The sequence below is a fragment of the Schistocerca serialis genome, chromosome 9 (assembly GCF_023864345.2).
Source record: "Schistocerca serialis cubense isolate TAMUIC-IGC-003099 chromosome 9, iqSchSeri2.2, whole genome shotgun sequence".
Taxonomy (NCBI): Eukaryota; Metazoa; Arthropoda; class Insecta; order Orthoptera; family Acrididae; genus Schistocerca; species Schistocerca serialis.
This window is the reverse complement of record NC_064646.1, coordinates 351281886-351301740: the sequence shown is the minus strand read 5'-3', so window position 1 is coordinate 351301740 and position 19855 is coordinate 351281886. Positions and strand designations below refer to the sequence as shown.

The 19855-nt window shown below is 38.3% G+C and overlaps 1 protein-coding gene across 4 annotated transcripts in view; it reads right to left on the bottom strand.

The window, feature by feature from the left end:
* Positions 1-2238: 2238 nt before the first annotated feature.
* Positions 2239-19855, bottom strand: part of LOC126418526 (mucin-19-like) — a 542230-nt gene continuing 524613 nt past the window's right edge. For all 4 annotated transcript variants that reach the window (XM_050085327.1, XM_050085328.1, XM_050085329.1 and 1 more), the window contains one exon: positions 2239-4352. In XM_050085327.1, the coding sequence (XP_049941284.1) occupies positions 4273-4352 (80 nt within the window). In that variant the 3' untranslated portion in view covers positions 2239-4272. The remainder of the gene's footprint in view (positions 4353-19855) is intronic.

Here is a 19855-nt window from a genome sequence, read left to right as displayed (position 1 = left end):
CAGTGAAGAAGAAAGGTGGCAGCAGCTGGAATGGAACTAATACTCCAAAAGTCAGCTGAACAATATGGTGTTAGGTATGTGAAATATCAGGGTGATCGAGATTCCAGGACTTTAAAGACTGTTTCAGAGACCAATCATTATGCCTCACGAACTAAACTTGAAAAACTGGGATATGTGGGGCATATTCAAAACCATGTGGGGCATATTCAAAACCAAATGGGAGAAAGGTATCTTTGAGTGAAAAGAAATGAAAGGCAAGAAATTAGAAGATGAAAGGCAAGAAATTAGAAGACTGAAAGCCATTGGGAAGTGTTAACAGACTGCCAAACAAGAAAATTCACACTTTCCAAATTTGTTATGGACACACTATCAGGGATAATTAATAGTGTGAAAAAACGCAGCAAGCTGTGTGGGCAATATTCTTTCACAAACTTTCCACAGATGATAATCCTAAACATTCCCTTTGTGACATATCATGGTACAAATATCTTCAGGCAGAAGCCACTGGAAAGCCATATACCAACAAACATGGTTAGTCACTGTTTTAGGTGTTATAAAACCAACTTTCAGGTACCTAGCCACTTCTTAACTGCTGAAAAACTATGTACATGGGAAAAACAGAATACAAATGAGAGCTACGATCACCTTATATGGATGTGTTGTCCAAAAACAGTATATGTGTCCTCAATTGTTATGAGGATAGCTGCATGTGATGCAAATCTAGCGATCGGTAGTGGAAGTGTAGGTAGAACTAAGTGCCTGCAGAGATTGGGCTTCTATCCAGGTGCATTCACACTGAAGACACTCAGAAGCATCAATGAAACCCGACTCGACAAAGCTCAGGCAGTAGAATAAAAAATGCAGAAGTTGGCTAGGCAAAGCAGGCAGGGGAAGAGATTCCACCAGGAACACAAGGAAGAGAATAAAGATTATGGATATGGACTGCATTAGTCACTAAAGGTACAGCTATACTGTCAAAAATTTAAATAATATCTTTAAATGCAAATTGCTTTAAACTGACTTTTTTGGGCGATATTCCACTTTTTCTTAGGAACCATAAAAACTGACACCCTGAAATTTGACAGGGTTCTTAAGATATACTTACTGAATAATCATATGCGGGGAAGATGGAGTAGCCCCAGGTAACATGAAACTGAAAAATTAATTTCAAAGCAACTATGACCTTCAACAAAAATCTATTCCACACAATTTATTATTAGCCTCTTACACTGATGTAAACAGTGAAATTCCAGCTTTATTGCTCGATCAGTTTATGAGAAAAGGTACATTATAGAAATAATGGCAATAAAAAAATTCAAATACTTATAAAATGTATGTTGATGCGCATTTTCAAACAAAAATTGCAGAGAACATAAAGCATTATGTTGTACGTAATAGTCTCAGGTTCTACTGGTTTTTTGCATTTTGCCCTGCATCTGTTGTAATCAAGTTTGGCCATCACCAATTCTGCTTTTTGTGTGTGTGTGTGTGTGTGTGTGTGTGTACCTACCCACAAGAACAGAAGCATTACAGAACTGACAAATCTGGCTTCTATTCGAAACACTGAAAACCGCTTTCTGATTATGACTGGCAACATAATGTCACCTCACTTGTGTTGCACGTCCTTTTAGTTAAATCTGTTGATTTGGGTGTAACTTTTGGCTTTGAGGTCTTCTCACAGTGGATGCAATCTGTTAGAACATTCTAGATGCTTACCACAATGCCAAATTTCTGTATTCCCACATTATCAAGACAATCAAGAAATTTATGTTCAGTGTAGAACTGGGTCATCCCTCTTTTACATGAAGTGGTCATATCCTATAACCGATTAACACAAATTTTGCTTGTTACTATGTACAAGTGTGTGTGTGTGTGTGTGTGTGTGTGTGTGTGTGTGTGTGTGTGTGTGTACACATTTGTATGTTATTAAAACAGTTATTAAAATACAAGTTTTCATCCTTTGCGTGCCACCTAGTGCAACGAGCCTATACAGTGTGTAAAGAGAAATTTATATATGGTTAGTCCAACTTCATTATTTAAAACTTCATAGGAACACATTTTGTAAGCCTCACTTAAAAGAGAAATCATACTCACTCGCAGAATTTGACTGAATTATGATTTAACGCAAATATGAAATAGAAAGTAAAGTTATATCACAATACTGGAAATACATAAAGGAAACAAGGAAAAAGGGAACAACAGAACAATAGCACCTCTTATAAGAAAACTGTACAAAGGTTCTAGAACAAAGACTTTACTGCATAAATAAAGAAACCAATGCATGTAACAAAGTTATGCCAATTATCTGAAAATGCCAAAATAAGTTTTCAAAATCTGTCCATTACAGGATCTTCCTCTTATAAATTTAATAAACAGTAAGAACAATTTTGAGTACCGACTGTAGAATATGTATGGGTGTTTTCGAATGTGCAGTTTTAGAATCAAACAGCCTTCAACGTTTTCATAAATTACTATTTCTGTCTTGCAAAACAGATAAAGACTGGTATGGTTAACAACCAAATGATTAAAATGGGCTCAATATACAGAAGACAATACAAACATAGGTTTTTACACTTCTCATATGTCTACCCTCTGTACACATGAGATCCATAAGTTTGTAAACCTTTCCATTCAAAGCCTGTTTTAACATTTTGCTGCTCTTCAGACAGCTTGAAACTTTTATCAAGCATAAGAGCAGAAGATGTAAACAGCCTTTATGCAGTCATTATTTTTTTACTTTATTTTAGACTTACAATGTATCATAGACTGCTGGATGTGAGATAGCACTCACACATATAAGGTCTGATGGCAATGCTTAACTGTGTCGCGAAAGCCATTTGCTATTTATAACATCGGATATATCTTGCTTAATTTCATGATTTTATCATTATTACTCAAAACTGGAACTAACAACATGATTTCACATGTCTTGTGGTAATAACAAAGATAGTATTTAGTAACGTCTTTAAAAACTTTGGTCGTGGTAGTCAGTATTAAGCAATTAAATATTTTAATTAAACCAAAGTATGAAATCAAACTCATTATTCTGTAAAAGTCTGATACCACAAGATTTGTGATTTGTTTTCCGGAGAGGGCCATCATGTTCCAACCGTTAACATATACAGTTTTAACATAGTTCCTACAACTTTAAAAAGCAATTTTTGTTTCTTCTGTGGTTCCAAAGCACAGATAAATTACATCTGCAAAAAACAAAAACAGAATACACGAAAGCCACTTCATTCAAATCTCAGTTTCTGACTGCTAATTGTTGCTGTCCATTTCACTAGTATATTTTTACACAAGTTAGCTGTGACATTCAGACAGCGCTGCCGATGTCACACAACGTGTGCCTCTTCACTGATGACACAATATCAGCTTCGCTTGCCACACTCAAAAGTCTTCACGATCATTTATCCACAAAAAATGTTGATTTTTAGCAGGAAAACTGGTATGTGCATTTTCGATTACACATAATATATGTACATACAAACTGATTACATTCCACAGGTCCATGAACCTATAAACTCATAACATGCAAACAAATCAATTTAAAACAACTGCCAACAACAGTTTTTTGCTTTCATTTTCAAAAGTTACAAGGTAACTTCTTAACACACACACACACACACACACACACACACACACACACACACACACACACACACACACCTGCTCACTCACTCTTCTCAGTATACCCAGAACACGCGATAATTTATCACTTACTATCACATGCATTCCCCTTCAGGCTGCTTAAATATAACACAATGAATAACCACTGCCTAACAGTCATCTTCCCAGTTTCTCGTAATATGGCGCACAAAGCAAAGCAACTTTATAATTTTCATTTGTGTTATTTTATTGTCTTAGTTTTGAGTCACTTTCTGGGATACGGACAAAAAATACATCCTCAATAATGTGAAGTCTGTCACTTTGCTCTTCAGTGTGGCACAACAGTTTTCAAAATACTTTTCACTATTAACTTCCCTAACACTCTCACTTCGCCATGTACAAACACACATTTCAGCAATATTTAACAATAACAACATGCTGAAATATACCTCTATAACACTCATCTGTGACAAACTGTTGAATTCTATGAGCTCCTATTGGTAAATTCACAGTTTTAAATGCAAGTTACTTGCCTGAAGCCCTTTAGTTCCTTGCAACAAGAAACTAAGGAACATAAAAACGCAAATATATGCACAAAAAAGAAAGTTACAATGCACAAATAGCACTGTATTTTATAGCAAATCACAGCTTATATGCACTTTTTCATTGTCCACTGTAATACCGGACTTTGGCTCCAGACTGTACCGCTGTTGATGACATCTCCTTCAGAACATCATCCCACGCTGAAAGAGAGAGATTGAACTAATTAAAAAAGACACAGTTTCACACTGAAGAAAGAAAACACACATCAGTTATGTTGCTGTAATGTTTTTTATACATCTTTAAACCTCTTTCTACTGGAATGTTGTCTACAAGCATTTTCTCTCTCCTGCATGAAGTTATACATTTCAATATCATTAAGATAAAAGAGAAAATCTATGTTATATTAGCCAAAAATATGTTTGAAGACAGTGAAAAAAAAGGCCCAATGAAGTTGGCAATGTCAAACAACAGAATGCTAGTCACCTCTCAATTTCTAAGATATGTTAGTTCTACAGAAGCTTTTAATGGAGGTCTTCAAGTGTTAACTTTAGTATACTGCATGAATCTTTTGTCTTTTTCATCCTACATTCCCTTTAGATATCTTAGTTTCTGATGTAATTCTCCACTAAAAAGGAGAATAATAGCAAATATGAAAGGCTCCAGTTATAATTCCATTTTCCCCTCTGCATTTTGGGCTTTACATAACTACCTCTCCCTCACTCTTAAATAACAGTGTCACCAAGGCCAGGCACACACTTCACTTGCTCACTATACAAACTTGCAGCACAGTGAAGACTTGCCAGCCTTTTTAACTACCATACCATAATGATGCAGCAGCACTGACTCTTCAGTACCATTGCTGAAAGCTGTTTTGTTGGACTCTCAGATGGCTATAAAAAAATTTTTAAGTAATTCCTGTTCAAGCCAAAGGACAACTAAACGGTTATCACAGATACTTGGGTCACTGGGGTACTTGCTATAAGACTACCCACCACAAGTGCCCAGTTGATAAATTGTTGATATGCTACAGAAGTCAGAGGTTCAGTACTCAGTTGGTCCTAAGTTTTTTCTACGACTTGCAGATTTTCGTGTCTGGCCATGATTTTATGTATATAATACATGCAAAGTTGCACCGTGGTTCAAAGTGCATATTAAAATATAGGTGCCCCTTAAACTTGCATGTTAAGTCAGTTCAAAGACCTGTGAAGGCAAAGATAAGCCAACATGTAACAGGATTGTGCCCACGTGGGTTATCAGTATAAAAACAGAATACAGTATTATCTGACTACTTGACCAAAAGAATTTCACACCTCCACTCACAGCCCATATTGTGATAAACCAAACTTGCTCCCTTCACAATTTGTTACAATTTGAAAGTGTAAGGGAATAGTAGATCTCCATTTAAAAAACATCATGAGACGAAGATGTCCAAAGGAAATATTTTTATAACTCTTTTATTGCAACCGGATTTAAGGTTGTTAATACTATTATACACAACACTGCCCAAAATGTTGCAAGGTGTAGGGACAGTATACGTATATTTAAACTATGGCAACTCAGAATGAAGTTGCACACATGCAGCAGCAACTATTGATTGTTTACTTTGTCTTACATAAACCAATCAGGCACGTGCCTGTCCTGTATCCTCCTCTAACCCAGGTTTCTGGCCAATTTTTCCGAACTCCACTAGTTTCCCTGATCTCTCTCCATCCTCCCCCAAAGTCATTTTCCTTCACTCTTCTTCCTTCCCCTTCAATTCTTCTGCCAGTGCCACCACTTTGTCAGTAAATTGTTTTATTGATTCAATTACTTATATCTATGTTGAGCTTTCTTTTCATTAACAGCATATACAGTCAATTCATTCTTTACTCTCATCGATAGTCACATATCTATTTTGCTATCAACTTTCTTTACATCTAACTCTCACTTCCTTACAGTAACTTTGTCTATGAAGCTACAATAAATCGACTCATTCAGTAGTCTTTATTGTGGCTAAAAGCATACGAAAATGGCTTCACAACTGGAGAGAAAAACTGTTTTCTAAGTCAGTGTTGTAATTCCAGTTCTGGCTGGAAAATGATCTGCAGATGTCTCCCCCCCCCCCCCCCCCCCAGGTAAAAGGGTTAAAGTAGTAGTAATGATACCAAGCACCTGTGAAGTTTAAAGTTTTCTTGCCTTTCATTAAGGACATTACTGATCGCATAGGGAAAAAATCTTGAAAAAACTAAGCACAGTAATCTACAAATCCACCAAGAAGATACAGAATCAGCTAAAACTGACCAAGGATGCTTGCAAACTGCTCGAAAAAAGTACAGATTTATAGGATTCCGTGTAGTTGTGGGGAGGTGTACATGGGCACTACAATAAGAACAGTCAAAAACTGACAGAGCACAAGAGCAATTGTAGAAGGGGTAGATGAACTGGTGCTCTGCAGCTACAAGACAACCACATCTGTTCTGGCAAGACCAAAGTACTGACAGCCACAAGCAGGTACCATGAAAGGCTATACAGAAAGGCCATAGATACTTATCCCAGGAATTTTGATAGAAAGGAGAAAGGCATTAAATTGAGGGACATCTGGATGTCAGTGCTAAAGACGTGTGTCAGTCTTTCGTCATGGGGGGATAGCAATAGTGGTCAATGGCACCCAACAAAGACCAATTGGGCTCAGGTGTTTCAAGCATGTGACACCACGGTACTACGTGGGAATATATGTAAACAGAATTGAGCTGCCATCAGTAGCGAGCCTGGGAGTGAAATAGACATTCAAAAAAGCTACAGTCCCCTTTGGAATGGCCTTCCACAGATGGGAATAAAACATTGGGGTCACTTTATAAATAGCCATGAAAGTCCACCCGGGGCTGAACCGCACAATAACCTTGAAAGAATGGTTCGGTGTGGGGCGGCGGAGGGCTGAAGTGGACTGCAGTAGTCTTCGTGGGGTTGTGGACCACTGCGGCTGTGACAAGGTCAGAGCCTCTGTCATTTCTAGGCCCCCGGTTAACATACAATACAACTAAAGAATTTTCACATTTCAATAATCTTAATGTAGGTTCTTCCGATAATCTTTCAGACTGACCCTCACACGTTATACTTGTAGCCATACACATCTAAATATGTAAAAAGATTATGTAGTGTTATAGTGTAACAGGATACTGTGGGTCACGTCCTGTTCCACTGAATGAAGAATTGTCACATCCGTTAAAGACGTTTAAGTAAAGTATGGGGGTGTAATATCGACAGACATACTGTGTGTGCCAACAGAGAGTGTGTACAACAAAAGATGTAGCCGCAGTGTGCAGAGGCCAGGAGACTGCCGAGTACTAGCTGAGCTTCTGGTATGCAGTCTATGTAACCAGAAGAGGCTCACACAATAAATAGTATTATGAATATCTTAGGAGAAAAACAAATGATATTTTTTATTGTAATTTAAGAAAGAGTTTGTATTACTGTGGGATCGGTGTCTTAACATTATGTTAATGGATTGAATTGTAAATGCACTTATGCAATAAACACATGGAAACGAATGGTTGAAAGTCAAAACACATGTTCAGTTGTCACTTGATAATTTCGTATAAGCCATTAGTTGGAAAGCTTTAGCAATTTCCTACAGCAGAGCAGATGAGTCTGAGAATCACACACGGGTGTGGCACAGCATGGCTGGTCCACAAAATTCTATATGGCATCCAGAATTCCATACAAGCCAGATTCGTAAAAAAAAAAAGTGACTGATTCTTTAACAGAACATTGCGACACACACAGTACAGGAGGCAAGTGAAATAGTATTGAGCAATACCAAACTAAACTCAACCAAAAAACATGACAAACCCAAAATGGTCATTTGTTTATTTTTCACTAAGCATGTATGCAAAGAAAATTAAAGTTGCTACAGGCAACAAGAAAACAAACGATGATACGGAGCTATGCAGTTAGTTGTGAATTTAAATTGAAAATTGCTAACCAGTATCAATTATATTACAGTGTCATTTGATGTGAAAAAGGGATAAATCCCATTCCAATTACTGACAAGAAAGAATTTCAACGGAGATCTTATCTGCGAGACACCGAAATCGTCAGTACTGCAGCATGCTACATCTCAACAGAACAAGCAGAGACAATCTTCGACCACGGACGGCACACAGCCACCTAATTACAGTCTACAAACACAAACGGCACACTGCCATCAGCTGGCACAAGCAGCCACTATTTGATGAGATACTACATGTGCTGAGCAGTTGTCATACTGTGTGTGTGTGTGTGTGTGTGTGTGTGTGTGTGTGTGTGTGTGTGTGTGTGTGTCATCTATAAGAAAGAAGCCTATACACAAAGTCATTTACGATAAATACATAAAACACCACACAAACACACACACACACACACACACACACACACACACACACACATTTATGGCCTACTATCTATTGTCACAAGGCATGGCTTCAGAAACAAACGTGTGGCTTTGGAAACAGAAATAAGTGAGATTTTTTAAGTTGCTGAAGTAACAACTGGCTGATAACAATATACAGTTAACAGCATTAATAAAAATTACAAGAAACTAGTACTCACGTAACATCAGATTTAAAAGATGAATTGAAAGAAAATAATCACAAAAAATTTTTTGACGCTTTATACACTAAATTCAAGACTGAGCACAAATTTCAAAATGTTATCTTTGACCTGACAGACAAACTGGATACTATAAATACAACAACAGTACGTTAAGTTAAATGCAAAACAGGATACCATGCAAGAAACTATTTCTAGTAAGGTAACTGAAGCGGTAAAAGAGGACTTCACAGCTCAGACAACAGAGCAGGCAATGAAGTTAACAGATATTGACACAAAGGTTAACAGTCTCACAGAAACTTACCTGATAAAGTACATCAAATAGTAAATAAAGAGTTTAAGCAATATTTTCATAAATTAGACTTAAGTCTGACAAAGTACAACTAGAGATTTCCAATACGAATATGTGGATACACTCTTTAGAGCACAACAAGCTCTTAAATAATGACAACACACTGAACACTCTAGAAATCAAACTTCAAAATTTTGTAAAAAGTACAAGGTGTTTACAGAATAGTTCAAAAAGTGTGACGACAATGGACTACTCTCATGACGTAAGAAGGACATTAACAAATGACAATTCAGTTGCATCACATTTTCGAGGGGAATAAAGACTACATCAATGAAATAATGTACGACACACTAAATGAATCACATAAATCATGATGAACGAACCCAGTGGGTTATCAATGCACATCGAGAACACTCGCATGCAAGAAATTCATATGAAAACAGTTATCTTTACCACAGGGCAAGGATAGTGAGTAGGACAGAATACCTAGAGAGAGGAGAAAGGGGTGTTGAAATTATAACAGAGGAAAATTTGAGGTAACATATTAACAAACCTCTTGGTTCTTGTTTAATAAAACTGTTAAAGATGCTGACCAGTACTGTCTGACAAAAAATAAGGTCTACAAAGAATGTGGACTCATGGGATTGGATATTATGCAAGTAGACAGATCCTGGAGTGACTAATCTCTACAGTAGGTCAGGTCCATTCAGAACAGAAATCGTCACTACCACTTTTATGGAAATAGTTGAGGGTGGGTCACTTTCACATACAAATAAAAGTAAGTTGTGCCGTACTACCTAAAAAAATGGAAATGGGGTGCTTCAGCTATGACGCAATAAAGAATTTAAATAGGAGTTAGAGGGAGAAGTGATCAACGCTATGGAAGAGGATATCGTACGTAACTAGAAAAGATAATTAAGGAGATTTATATATACCCAAATGTAACTTGAGATATCAAGATCTACTCTGTTGTTGTTGTTGAAACACAATATATAATGAGATTTTCACTCTGCAGCAGAGTGTGGACTGATATGAAAATTCCTAGCAGATTAAAACTGTGTGCCAGACCGAGTGTGAGTCTCAGTCCGACACACAGTTTTAATTTGCCAGGAAGTTTCACAATATATGACTTCTTGCTCTTAAATATAAGAAACCTTTCTATGTTATAAGCCAATAAAATGAAACATAAAGCTAACTCTAAAGAAATAAATCTGTGAGGTTTTATTTTTCTTATCCGTGAGGATAACACACACTCACTCACTGTGTACCAGTAATAAATCTATACGTAATAATATTATAAGGAACACTTATTAATGGTATAACAAAATAATACAACAATTGTATGTAATGAGTAGAAAGTGACAACCTGGAGAATGAGATATAAGAAAATTTACTAACCTATGTAATAATGCAATAAGGAACAAAATTAGCATCAACAGGAAATTTAATAAAAAGGTAATTATGTGCAATGAAATATGTCTAAATTGCATACTATAATAGAAAACGATAAAGCGACATCTTTAGCTTGTACATAGGGATAAGTAATGCAACAGGACATTGTGGGTTGAGTCCTATTCCTCTATCTGAAGAACTGTTGCTTCAGCTAAAGATGTTTGTGATGTTGAAACAAAGTGGGGGGGGGGGGGGGGGGGGGGGTCAAATACTGACAGACCTACTGTCCCTACAGAGACAGCAAACGAGGAAAGATGAAGCCGCAGTGCACGGAGGCCAGGAGAATGACTACAGCGGAGTCCTGATAATCCGAACCCTGATAATCCGAATGTTCGGTTAACGTGAACATGAAAAAATGTTAGTCTAAGTATGGAAAACTGTGCAGGATACTGCCGCGCGCGCGCACACACACACACACACACACACACACACACACACACACACACACACACACTATTTACACATTACAGTAAACATGTATTATAAAAATTGGCAAGAAAACATTAGGTTTAAACAACGCATAAAATTGAAAGAAAAGCTGTCAAACTTACTAAAATACAGCGGACATTTTATCCCTACTTTTTAGATTACAAAAACTCTGTCATTGTTTTTTGGCATAATGAAGACAGTCTGTTATATGACGCATAGTTGCGCCATTGTCTCAAACATCAAATCAGCAGGTGAAGCAGTGGACTGTTGCTCCAAATAACGTAGCGCAAGGTCTGCTCCGTCACCGTGTGGTACCAGCTCTCCTTTCTCACTTTCAGGCTCATTGTCACTACTGTCACAGTGGTCCACTTCTTCCTGTCTTGAGTCACAGCAACTAAATCAGCGTCAGTAAGGTTCTCCACACATGCCCCTTCCACTTCCATCCACTCATCCATGTATCCTTCACTAGCTTCTTCACATCCAGGGGTTGTATCATTTGTAGTAGATTTTCCTCTTGATTTTCAAGTATGTTGTCTTGAAATTCAAGACATGTCCACAGTTTTCTCCATGATTTTCTCAGAATATTTTCTGACATATTATGCCATGCCTCAGCGGCCCAATAAACAACATCCTTCACATTAGTCTTTTTTATTTTGTCCACTAAACGAATGCTATTATCTTGGATCAGCATTCTTAAAAATTGTTTTCTGTAAATAGGTTTTAACGTTTGCAGTACACTCTGGTCCATCGGCTGTAGAAGTGGTGTAACATTTGGCAGCAAAAACTTTGCCACAATTTCTCCATCACAATTCCTCAGTGCTGGGGTGAGATGGCGCGTTATGAATCAAAATGATTGCACGGGGAGACAAATGATTTTCCTTAGAAAACCGTCGAACAGAGGAACAAACTGGCCGTGAAACCATTCTTTGAACAGCTTCCCATCCATCCATCCATCCATCCATCCATCCATCCATCCATCCATCCATGCTTTTTCTGGTTGTGATAATATATGGGCAGGTACTTCATGTTGCAGTTTTTAAAAGCTCTGGGCCTAGCAGATTTGCTGATCAGCATTAAAGGCAGCTTGTGATTACCAGCAGCATTGCTGCACACTAATAAAGTCACACGATCATAGCACATTTTAACACCTGGAGCATGGTGGTCCACTCTTGATGCCAGGCTTTTTGTTGGCAATGCCCTAAAATTAAGGCCAGTCTTGTCAGCATTATAAATTTGTTGGGGATAATACTTTCCCTCTCTTATCATTTTTTCAAACTCACCCAAGTATTCCCTCGCTGCATCACGGTCAGAAGAAAACTTCTCTCTGTTAATTGTTAGCTGACTGATTCGATGACGTTTTTTTAATCTGTCCAACTAACCCATACTCGCACTAAAAGACTTATCACCATTCATTAACTTGTTCAGGTAAACAGCCTTCTCCTGAACCAGTGCTCCACTCAAAGGAGTTCCCCTTTCTCTTTCTTGCATAACCCAATGGAAAAGATCTTCATCCACTTTATCGTACTGGGACTGTTTCAAAGTCTGCCGAATTATCGATTGTTTTCCCGAAGACGTTGCACAGGATTGTTCAAGTTTCACTCAGTTTTTCTTCCAATCATGAACGGTTGCTTTATCAACACCCAGTTCTGTTACCAGTTTAGATACATTCTCACCATTGTCTATGCGCTTCAAAGCATTCAGTTTTTCTTCGAGAGTTAACATTGTATGTGTCTGTTTACTCATGACGAAAGTACGTAAACCACTACACCTGAACGAATACAGTACAACTGTTACACGTGCCAGCAATCGATAACTAACATAACCAAGCACTTTGTGAACCAACTGGCAAAGCACTGTCCTCGGTCACTACAAAGGTCTCAACAATGCACAACAACAAGGGCAGGGAGTGAGAGTGAGCCATTGCTCCCACACTCGTTCCCATTTGTTACCATGGTGTACCTACTTATCTGCCTGGTATACTTCAGTCAAGAAACTCGTCACCATAATTTCAGCTAATCCGAACAAGGTCCGGTCCCAATTAGTTCAGATTAGCGGGATTCTACTGTAGCTCCTAGGCATCTGATACACAGCCCACAGACAGAAGAGGTGCATAGAGAAAACAAGATAATAACAAGATAATGGAGAAAAATGAATGATTTTTTTTTATTGTAATGTACGAAAGTTTTTGTATTGTTGAGACTGGCAGCACTCTTGAGTTCTTATAGGCAAAGAATGTATTAATGTCATGTGACTGACCTGTAAATGCAGTTACACAATAAACATCTGGAAATTGATGGTAGAAAGTGAAAATGTGTTTACTCATCATTTGATAATCTGGTATAAGCGGTTAGTTGGAAAGCATTAGCAATTTCCTGCAGCAGAGAAGATGAGTCTGAAGTGCACACGGTTGTGGCACAGCATAGCTGGTCCACAAAATTCTACACAGTGACCAGAACTACAGACAAGCCAGATGTGTCATTAAAAATAAAAAATAAAAAACATTATGTAATCCTTTAACAGAACATTGTGGCTGTACAGAAGGCTAGTGAAGTAGTACTGGGTGATACCAAACTAAACTGAACCAACTAACATAAACAAAACCCAAAATGGACATTTTATTTATGCTTTATGGTACAAACTACACGCATGATAAAATTTCGTTTAACAAGTATTTACAGAGTTTCTTCAAGAAACAGAATTTATATTTGTGAGAAGATGGTTGTAACACCGAGCACTTTAATTTAGATGACTAATACAGCCTCTGTAGATGAATCTGTAAACAATCTTTGAATCACTACTTTTCACGTTACTTGTGACTACGTACCTAGCAGAAACAATAACAAACCGAAAAGCTCTTCACACAATTGGCATAGCTGTATCTCAAAAACAACATGTGATCACATACGGCAAGGCGTGTCAAAATATGTCTTCACTGAAATTTTCTGGCATTTCTGAACACCTCACCCTAGCAAGAGATTTTACATCTATATAAAGTTGCTTTTAAACTAGCATTTGCTTCCCATAAGGCAATCTTAATCAACAAGAACAAAACAATACACAAGATAATGGCACAAGTGAACTTTTTTTCTTACATACAAAAGCTCCAATCATCAGTGAGATTCAATAAAGAATTATATTTTACTGGCCTTAATTTCAACCACCCATGAATAATGGGCTCACCACGACAGAATGGAGTGACTTGACTGCCTTAACAATACAGCCAGCCATACTATATGTTCAGCTATGATGGAAGTATATATGGGGAGAGGCCATACTAACCTATGGTTCCTGAACAGGGGCAGGCAGCAGGCTTTTTAGTAGTCACAGGGGCAACCACCTGGTGGATCTAGCTTTGTAACATTAGCCAATATGGCCTTGTTGTGGTGGTACTGCAAAAGACAAAGTAAGGGGAGAAACTACAGCCATTATATTCCCTGACAACATGCATCTCTACTGTATGGCTTAATTTTTGTGGCATTCTATGGGTAAAATATTCCAGAGGTAAAAATGTGGGTAATGAGATGACGGACTAAAGATGATGTCACCAAGAAAAACCGAACCGTCATTCAATGGGTAGGACCGTGAAACGACAGTTCCCTTAATCGGATAGGTAGTTTACAGAATTTAATTAATGAGATATGGTTAAGTTCAAGATAGATACACTGGGAATTAAACAAGTTGATGACAAAAAGAAGAGCAATTGAGGCGAGCACAGTGGTTTCAATACAAAATCAAAGAACAACTAATGAGGGAATAAGGTCGAATAAGAAAATAGGAATGTGGTGAAGGTACTATGAACAGCATAAAAAATGTATTATCGTGGCCAAGATATACAAAACCGACACACCAGAGAAGAACACGTTTTATACACCAACTAGCTTTGAAAACAAACTGAAAGAGTGTATGCTGAATAACATTATTTATGTAATTAAGAGAGGGTAATTTAATCATGATGGAAGACTGGAATTCAACAATAGGAAAAAGGAAGAGATGGAGAAGTATTAAACATGAATTAGACGAAAGAATGAAAGACACTGTTTGGCAGTATTTTTCATGGAGACATTTACTTTAACTATAGTGTATGAAAGACAACAGATTTCGAAACCAGACTTTAAGCTGGAAGATATTTCATGAGCGGATGTGGACTCTAAGTAACTGGTTATGAAATGGAGATTAAAACAAACAAAACTGCAAAATGGTTGCAAATTACGGAGATAGAACATTGATTAGTTTAAAGAATCGGAGGTTGCAGCGAGTTTCAGAACTGACAAACGGAAACAGAACACAAATGGGTAGTTTTAAGATATGAAATAGCAAAGATATCAGAGGCTCAAATAGGTGCCAAAAAACTGCTAAAAAATGAGACTGACAGAAATACAAAACGGCTAAACAGGAACAGGTAAAGAAAATATGCAAAGGTGTAGCATGTATGACTCAGGGAAAACTGGGTACTACCTGAAAGAAAATTAAGAGAGACGACGGGAGAAAAAAAAAAGCAGCTGCACAAATATCAAGAGCTCATATGACAAGCCAGTACTAACCAAAGAAGGAAAACCTGAAAGGTAGAAGGAAAACCTGAAAGGTGGAAGGGAAACCTGAAAGGTGGAAGGGAAAAAAGGCCACAGAAGACAAACGAACTTTAAAGCAAAATTATAGAAAAGGACAGAGTACAAAAGATGAGATGCGAGACGATATACTGCAAGAACATCTTTACGGAGCACTGGAATACACAAGTCCCCTTGAATGGATGGCATTCCCCTAGAATTATAGAGACCCTGGTGAGCACAATAAGATACACTATAACATCTGCAGACTTCAAGAAAAATACAATAACGTCAATACCCAAAAGGTAATTGCTGACAGTTGTGAATATTACAGAATTATTACTTAAAAAAATGGAAAATCTATGACAGAATAATGACATTATGGAAAGAATAGATTGCTGCTCACCATAGAAAGGAGACGCCGAGTTGCAGACACATCAACAAAACGACTGTTCTATATTTGGGCTTTTAGCCGAACGGCCTTCTTCCAAAGTAGAAACACACACACACACACACACACACACACACACACACACACCACTTTCTTTGGCTGCTATGGCTGGACTGCATACAGAAACTTCTAGTGTGTGTGGTAAAGGATGGAAGTAGGAGGTGGAGGACTGAAGGGCAGGACCAAAGCATGAGTCAATAGGCTGGTTCAAATGTATGTAGGTTGCAGTAGTTATTCAGAGAAGGGGATTCCACAGGATTCGTTAGTGTTGAGAACTCAATCATGTCAGTCTTGTGACTTTGAAGATCACAACAACAAAAATTCAGTAACAATTGTTGCGTATTTCACTACTGTAAGTAATTTCTTCAAATACATGAAGTAGCTTGCACTGAGCATTTCCTTCGAACACTCCCACAGATCGTAACAGTCAGCTCTACTTCAAATACAATTTCTCTCTAATCCACCGTTTCCTGTAGTCAAAATTACAACAATCTTGTTGGTTTTCAACTGCAGTGAACTCTTAGCACACGCATAGGAGGCAACAGTATGTATGTCTACAATAACTGAACCATAATAAAAAAATGTCTGAAGGGTATGAAACAAAATTCCTAACTGAATTCCTGGTTTTTCTTTTTTACTTCAGATGTGTCTACCAATCATTTCCACTAACCAACTGGACCCATGAGAACAAATGTAGCTAATGCCAAACACACACAAAATAAGAACTGTAGGATAATTAAAGTAGAACAAACAATGTTGTGGAGATTGACAGGATATTCTGAACAGAAACTGGATGTATATATGAAAACTATAAATATGTAACATTACTGAACACAGCCTAACATATATTAGCAAGAGTGCTGAATGGAAAAGTGCACAGAAAATTTCTAATGGGAATACCAGTGTGGTTTTCAACCAAACATACACACTTCAGACAAGCTGCTTGTCCTTACACATACAAAGGAAAACATTGTGTAGATATGATGCACAGCAGCACCTATTAGTAGTTGATTCTTGTCAGTCTTCTAATAATCTTTTAGGAGCGAACAGTTAAAGAGGTACTATAAACTGCATGTCTGTGACAAGAAGGTTAGTGAAGTTGCAAAGGCAGGACAGAAATGGTTCAAATGGCTCTGAGCACTATGGGACTTAACTTCTGAGGTCATTAGTCCCCTAGAACTTAGAACTACTTAAACCTAACTAGCCTAAGGACATCACACACATCCATGCCCAAGGCAGGATTCAAACCTGTGACAGCAGGACAGAGACAAAAGTGAAGGCAAATGACAAAAATGTCATGTGCATTTAACTTTACAGCTAGAGTGAAACCGGATGATACATAATGCAATGTCAAGTTGAAGAAGACAGCATAAACCAATTAAATAACAATATTGTGTTCAGATATAGATTATATTGCAACTGTGGCTAGAAATGAGAACACCCTTAACCCTTTAACTGCTCTGGACGTGTTAACACGCGCGCCTTTGTACCTGTCCCTGTGTGCTCTGAAAGTGTTTATGAGCACCACCAGTCGTCCTATGCGCAGACACGTTCAGAGAACAAGGTAGAAGGACTGGTTGCACACGTTAACACGTTCAGAGTACCAGGTAGGAGGACTGGTGGCACACGTAAACACATTCAGAGTACATGGTAGAAGGACTGGTGGCACGTGTAAACACATTCAGAACACACAGGGACAGGTACAAAAGCACACGCATCAACACGTCCAAAGCAGTTAAAGGGTTAATGAAATTCATTAAGTAATAAGGAGCAAAAACTGGACTCACCATAAATAAGAAAATACATAAGATACTGACATAGTTTAAGGCCAGAACACCAGCAGATGACATAAGAGCCTCTAACAATTCCATTACAGGTTTCAGCTGCTTGAATTATCTGGGTGTCCATTTAGTTGCAGCTTATATGTTGGTTACAACATGTGGAGAGAGTGGCAGATAACATTATGCCTGAGAGAATAATTACAGATAGGTAACATTCCACTCGAAGGGAGGGGGTGCTGATCAACGGGTACGTGGATGGATCTCATGTCAGTTGACCTACTCACGACATGTTCTATATTGTAATCATGAATATCATCTATGCAATCGGATGGAAGACAAAAGTAGTGAACAAATGTATGGAGGTGAACCGATGAAGCAGTCAGGGCCCATCAGCAAGTGGTGGTGGTAGACGGGTATATAACGCAAAATGCAAAATTCATAAATGACAACATCTATCACTGCGCAGGTAAGTGAGTACAGTTATTATAGCTGTCCTCGAACATCAGACTAATCTCTCAGCTGTGCGCTCCAAGTTTCTCCCAGCACATACAATGTTCAAATAACTTACAGAAAGCAGACAGGTGACATCGTCGACAACTGCCGATATTTTTGAGAGGTGCACACCCTGTTCTTTTCAAGGCAAAGCTGCAGCATAAACATGCTATGCAAGGGAATTTATAACCCTAATTAACAGAACAATTCTGGAAAGAAACAAACAAGTGCACACACAATGTCAGAAGTTATCAATTGTGTAAATTAACAATCAATAGGTAAGGTAGCATTAATTCTGTCTCTGTTTTATGGCAAAGGAGAGAACAGGATTCCCCACTGTATTTAAACAAAAACCTCTATCTCTATTTATCAGGTTACTTGCTAATTGAAACTAGTTCCTTAGTAACATCATCCCAATTTTTGGAAGAGCATGCCAGATCTCTGTGGTATGTTCCGTAGGAAGGCCAGTACCAAGGCAATGTTCTGCAACAGCAGATTTGCTCTGCTGTTTTAAGCATGTGTGACACTTATGCTAAGCATATCGATCCTCCACAGTTTATTCAGTTGGTCCAATACATGAGACATCACAACTACAAGTAGTATGGTGGACCCACCTTACACAAACCAATTTCATTCGTTACAGAAACTGAAGAAGGCCCTAATCTTACATTGTGGTCGAGAAACACATTTCTCATACTATTTTCATAAAATATGACCAATACTGTATGAAATGCTCTGTGGGTAAGGCAAAAAGGTCATAGACTTTGATGCCACAGTGGTCAATAGTACAATGCATATTTGATCAGTCATTCACTTTAACCATTCTGACTGAAGGTGACATCAAGATGGGCTAACTCAGAAGACAAAGTCTTGAGTGAGTGAGATGAAGTGGGCCCTGTGAACCTAGGTACAAAGCAGCCCCTCATGCTGAGACAGATGGTGATCACTATCAGCCTGCAAATAAAAGTCAGTGTGAGGGAGCTTGCTACAAACAGCATGCCCAACGTAACATTAACTTTCCTCCTGACCAACACACCAACGCAGGTAGTAAGGCAGCCGTCCTTACCCACCTCCATCATGAAAAGAATATTTGGGTAGATTAAATTCACATTTCTAGAAAGCCGTTCAAATTCTCACTGACATAATGCCAGACAACAGAAGTATCGTCTACATATATGAAATAAACCTACAGGTTTCAAAGCTGCCCACTCAAAGGCATGTTCCTTGAACTCTCCACGAACTAGCAATAATCGGTGACAACAGACTTCCCACCGTAACTTTTATCTGTCTGCTTATAGTACCAATCATCGTATACGAAGTAAGCGGGAGTCAGCATGTCAAAATGAGTTCCCGATTCAACACCAGACCTAACCTCAATTAACTAACAAATAAGACAAAGGAATATGACTGGAGACAGAGACCACTTCGAAACTATGGTCATTCCAACTCATTCCCTCTAACAGAAGTAAATAACTCAAGTTCGTAGTGTTATTGTGGTGTCACCGCCAGACACCACACTTGCAAGGTGGTAGCCTTTAAATCGGCCGCGGTCCATTAGTATACGTCAGACCCGCGTGTCGCCACTGTCACTGATAGCAGACCGAGCGCCACCACACCGCAGGTCTAGAGAGACTTACTAGCACTCGCCCCAGTTGGACAGCTGACTTTGCTAGCGAAGCTACACTGACCGATACGC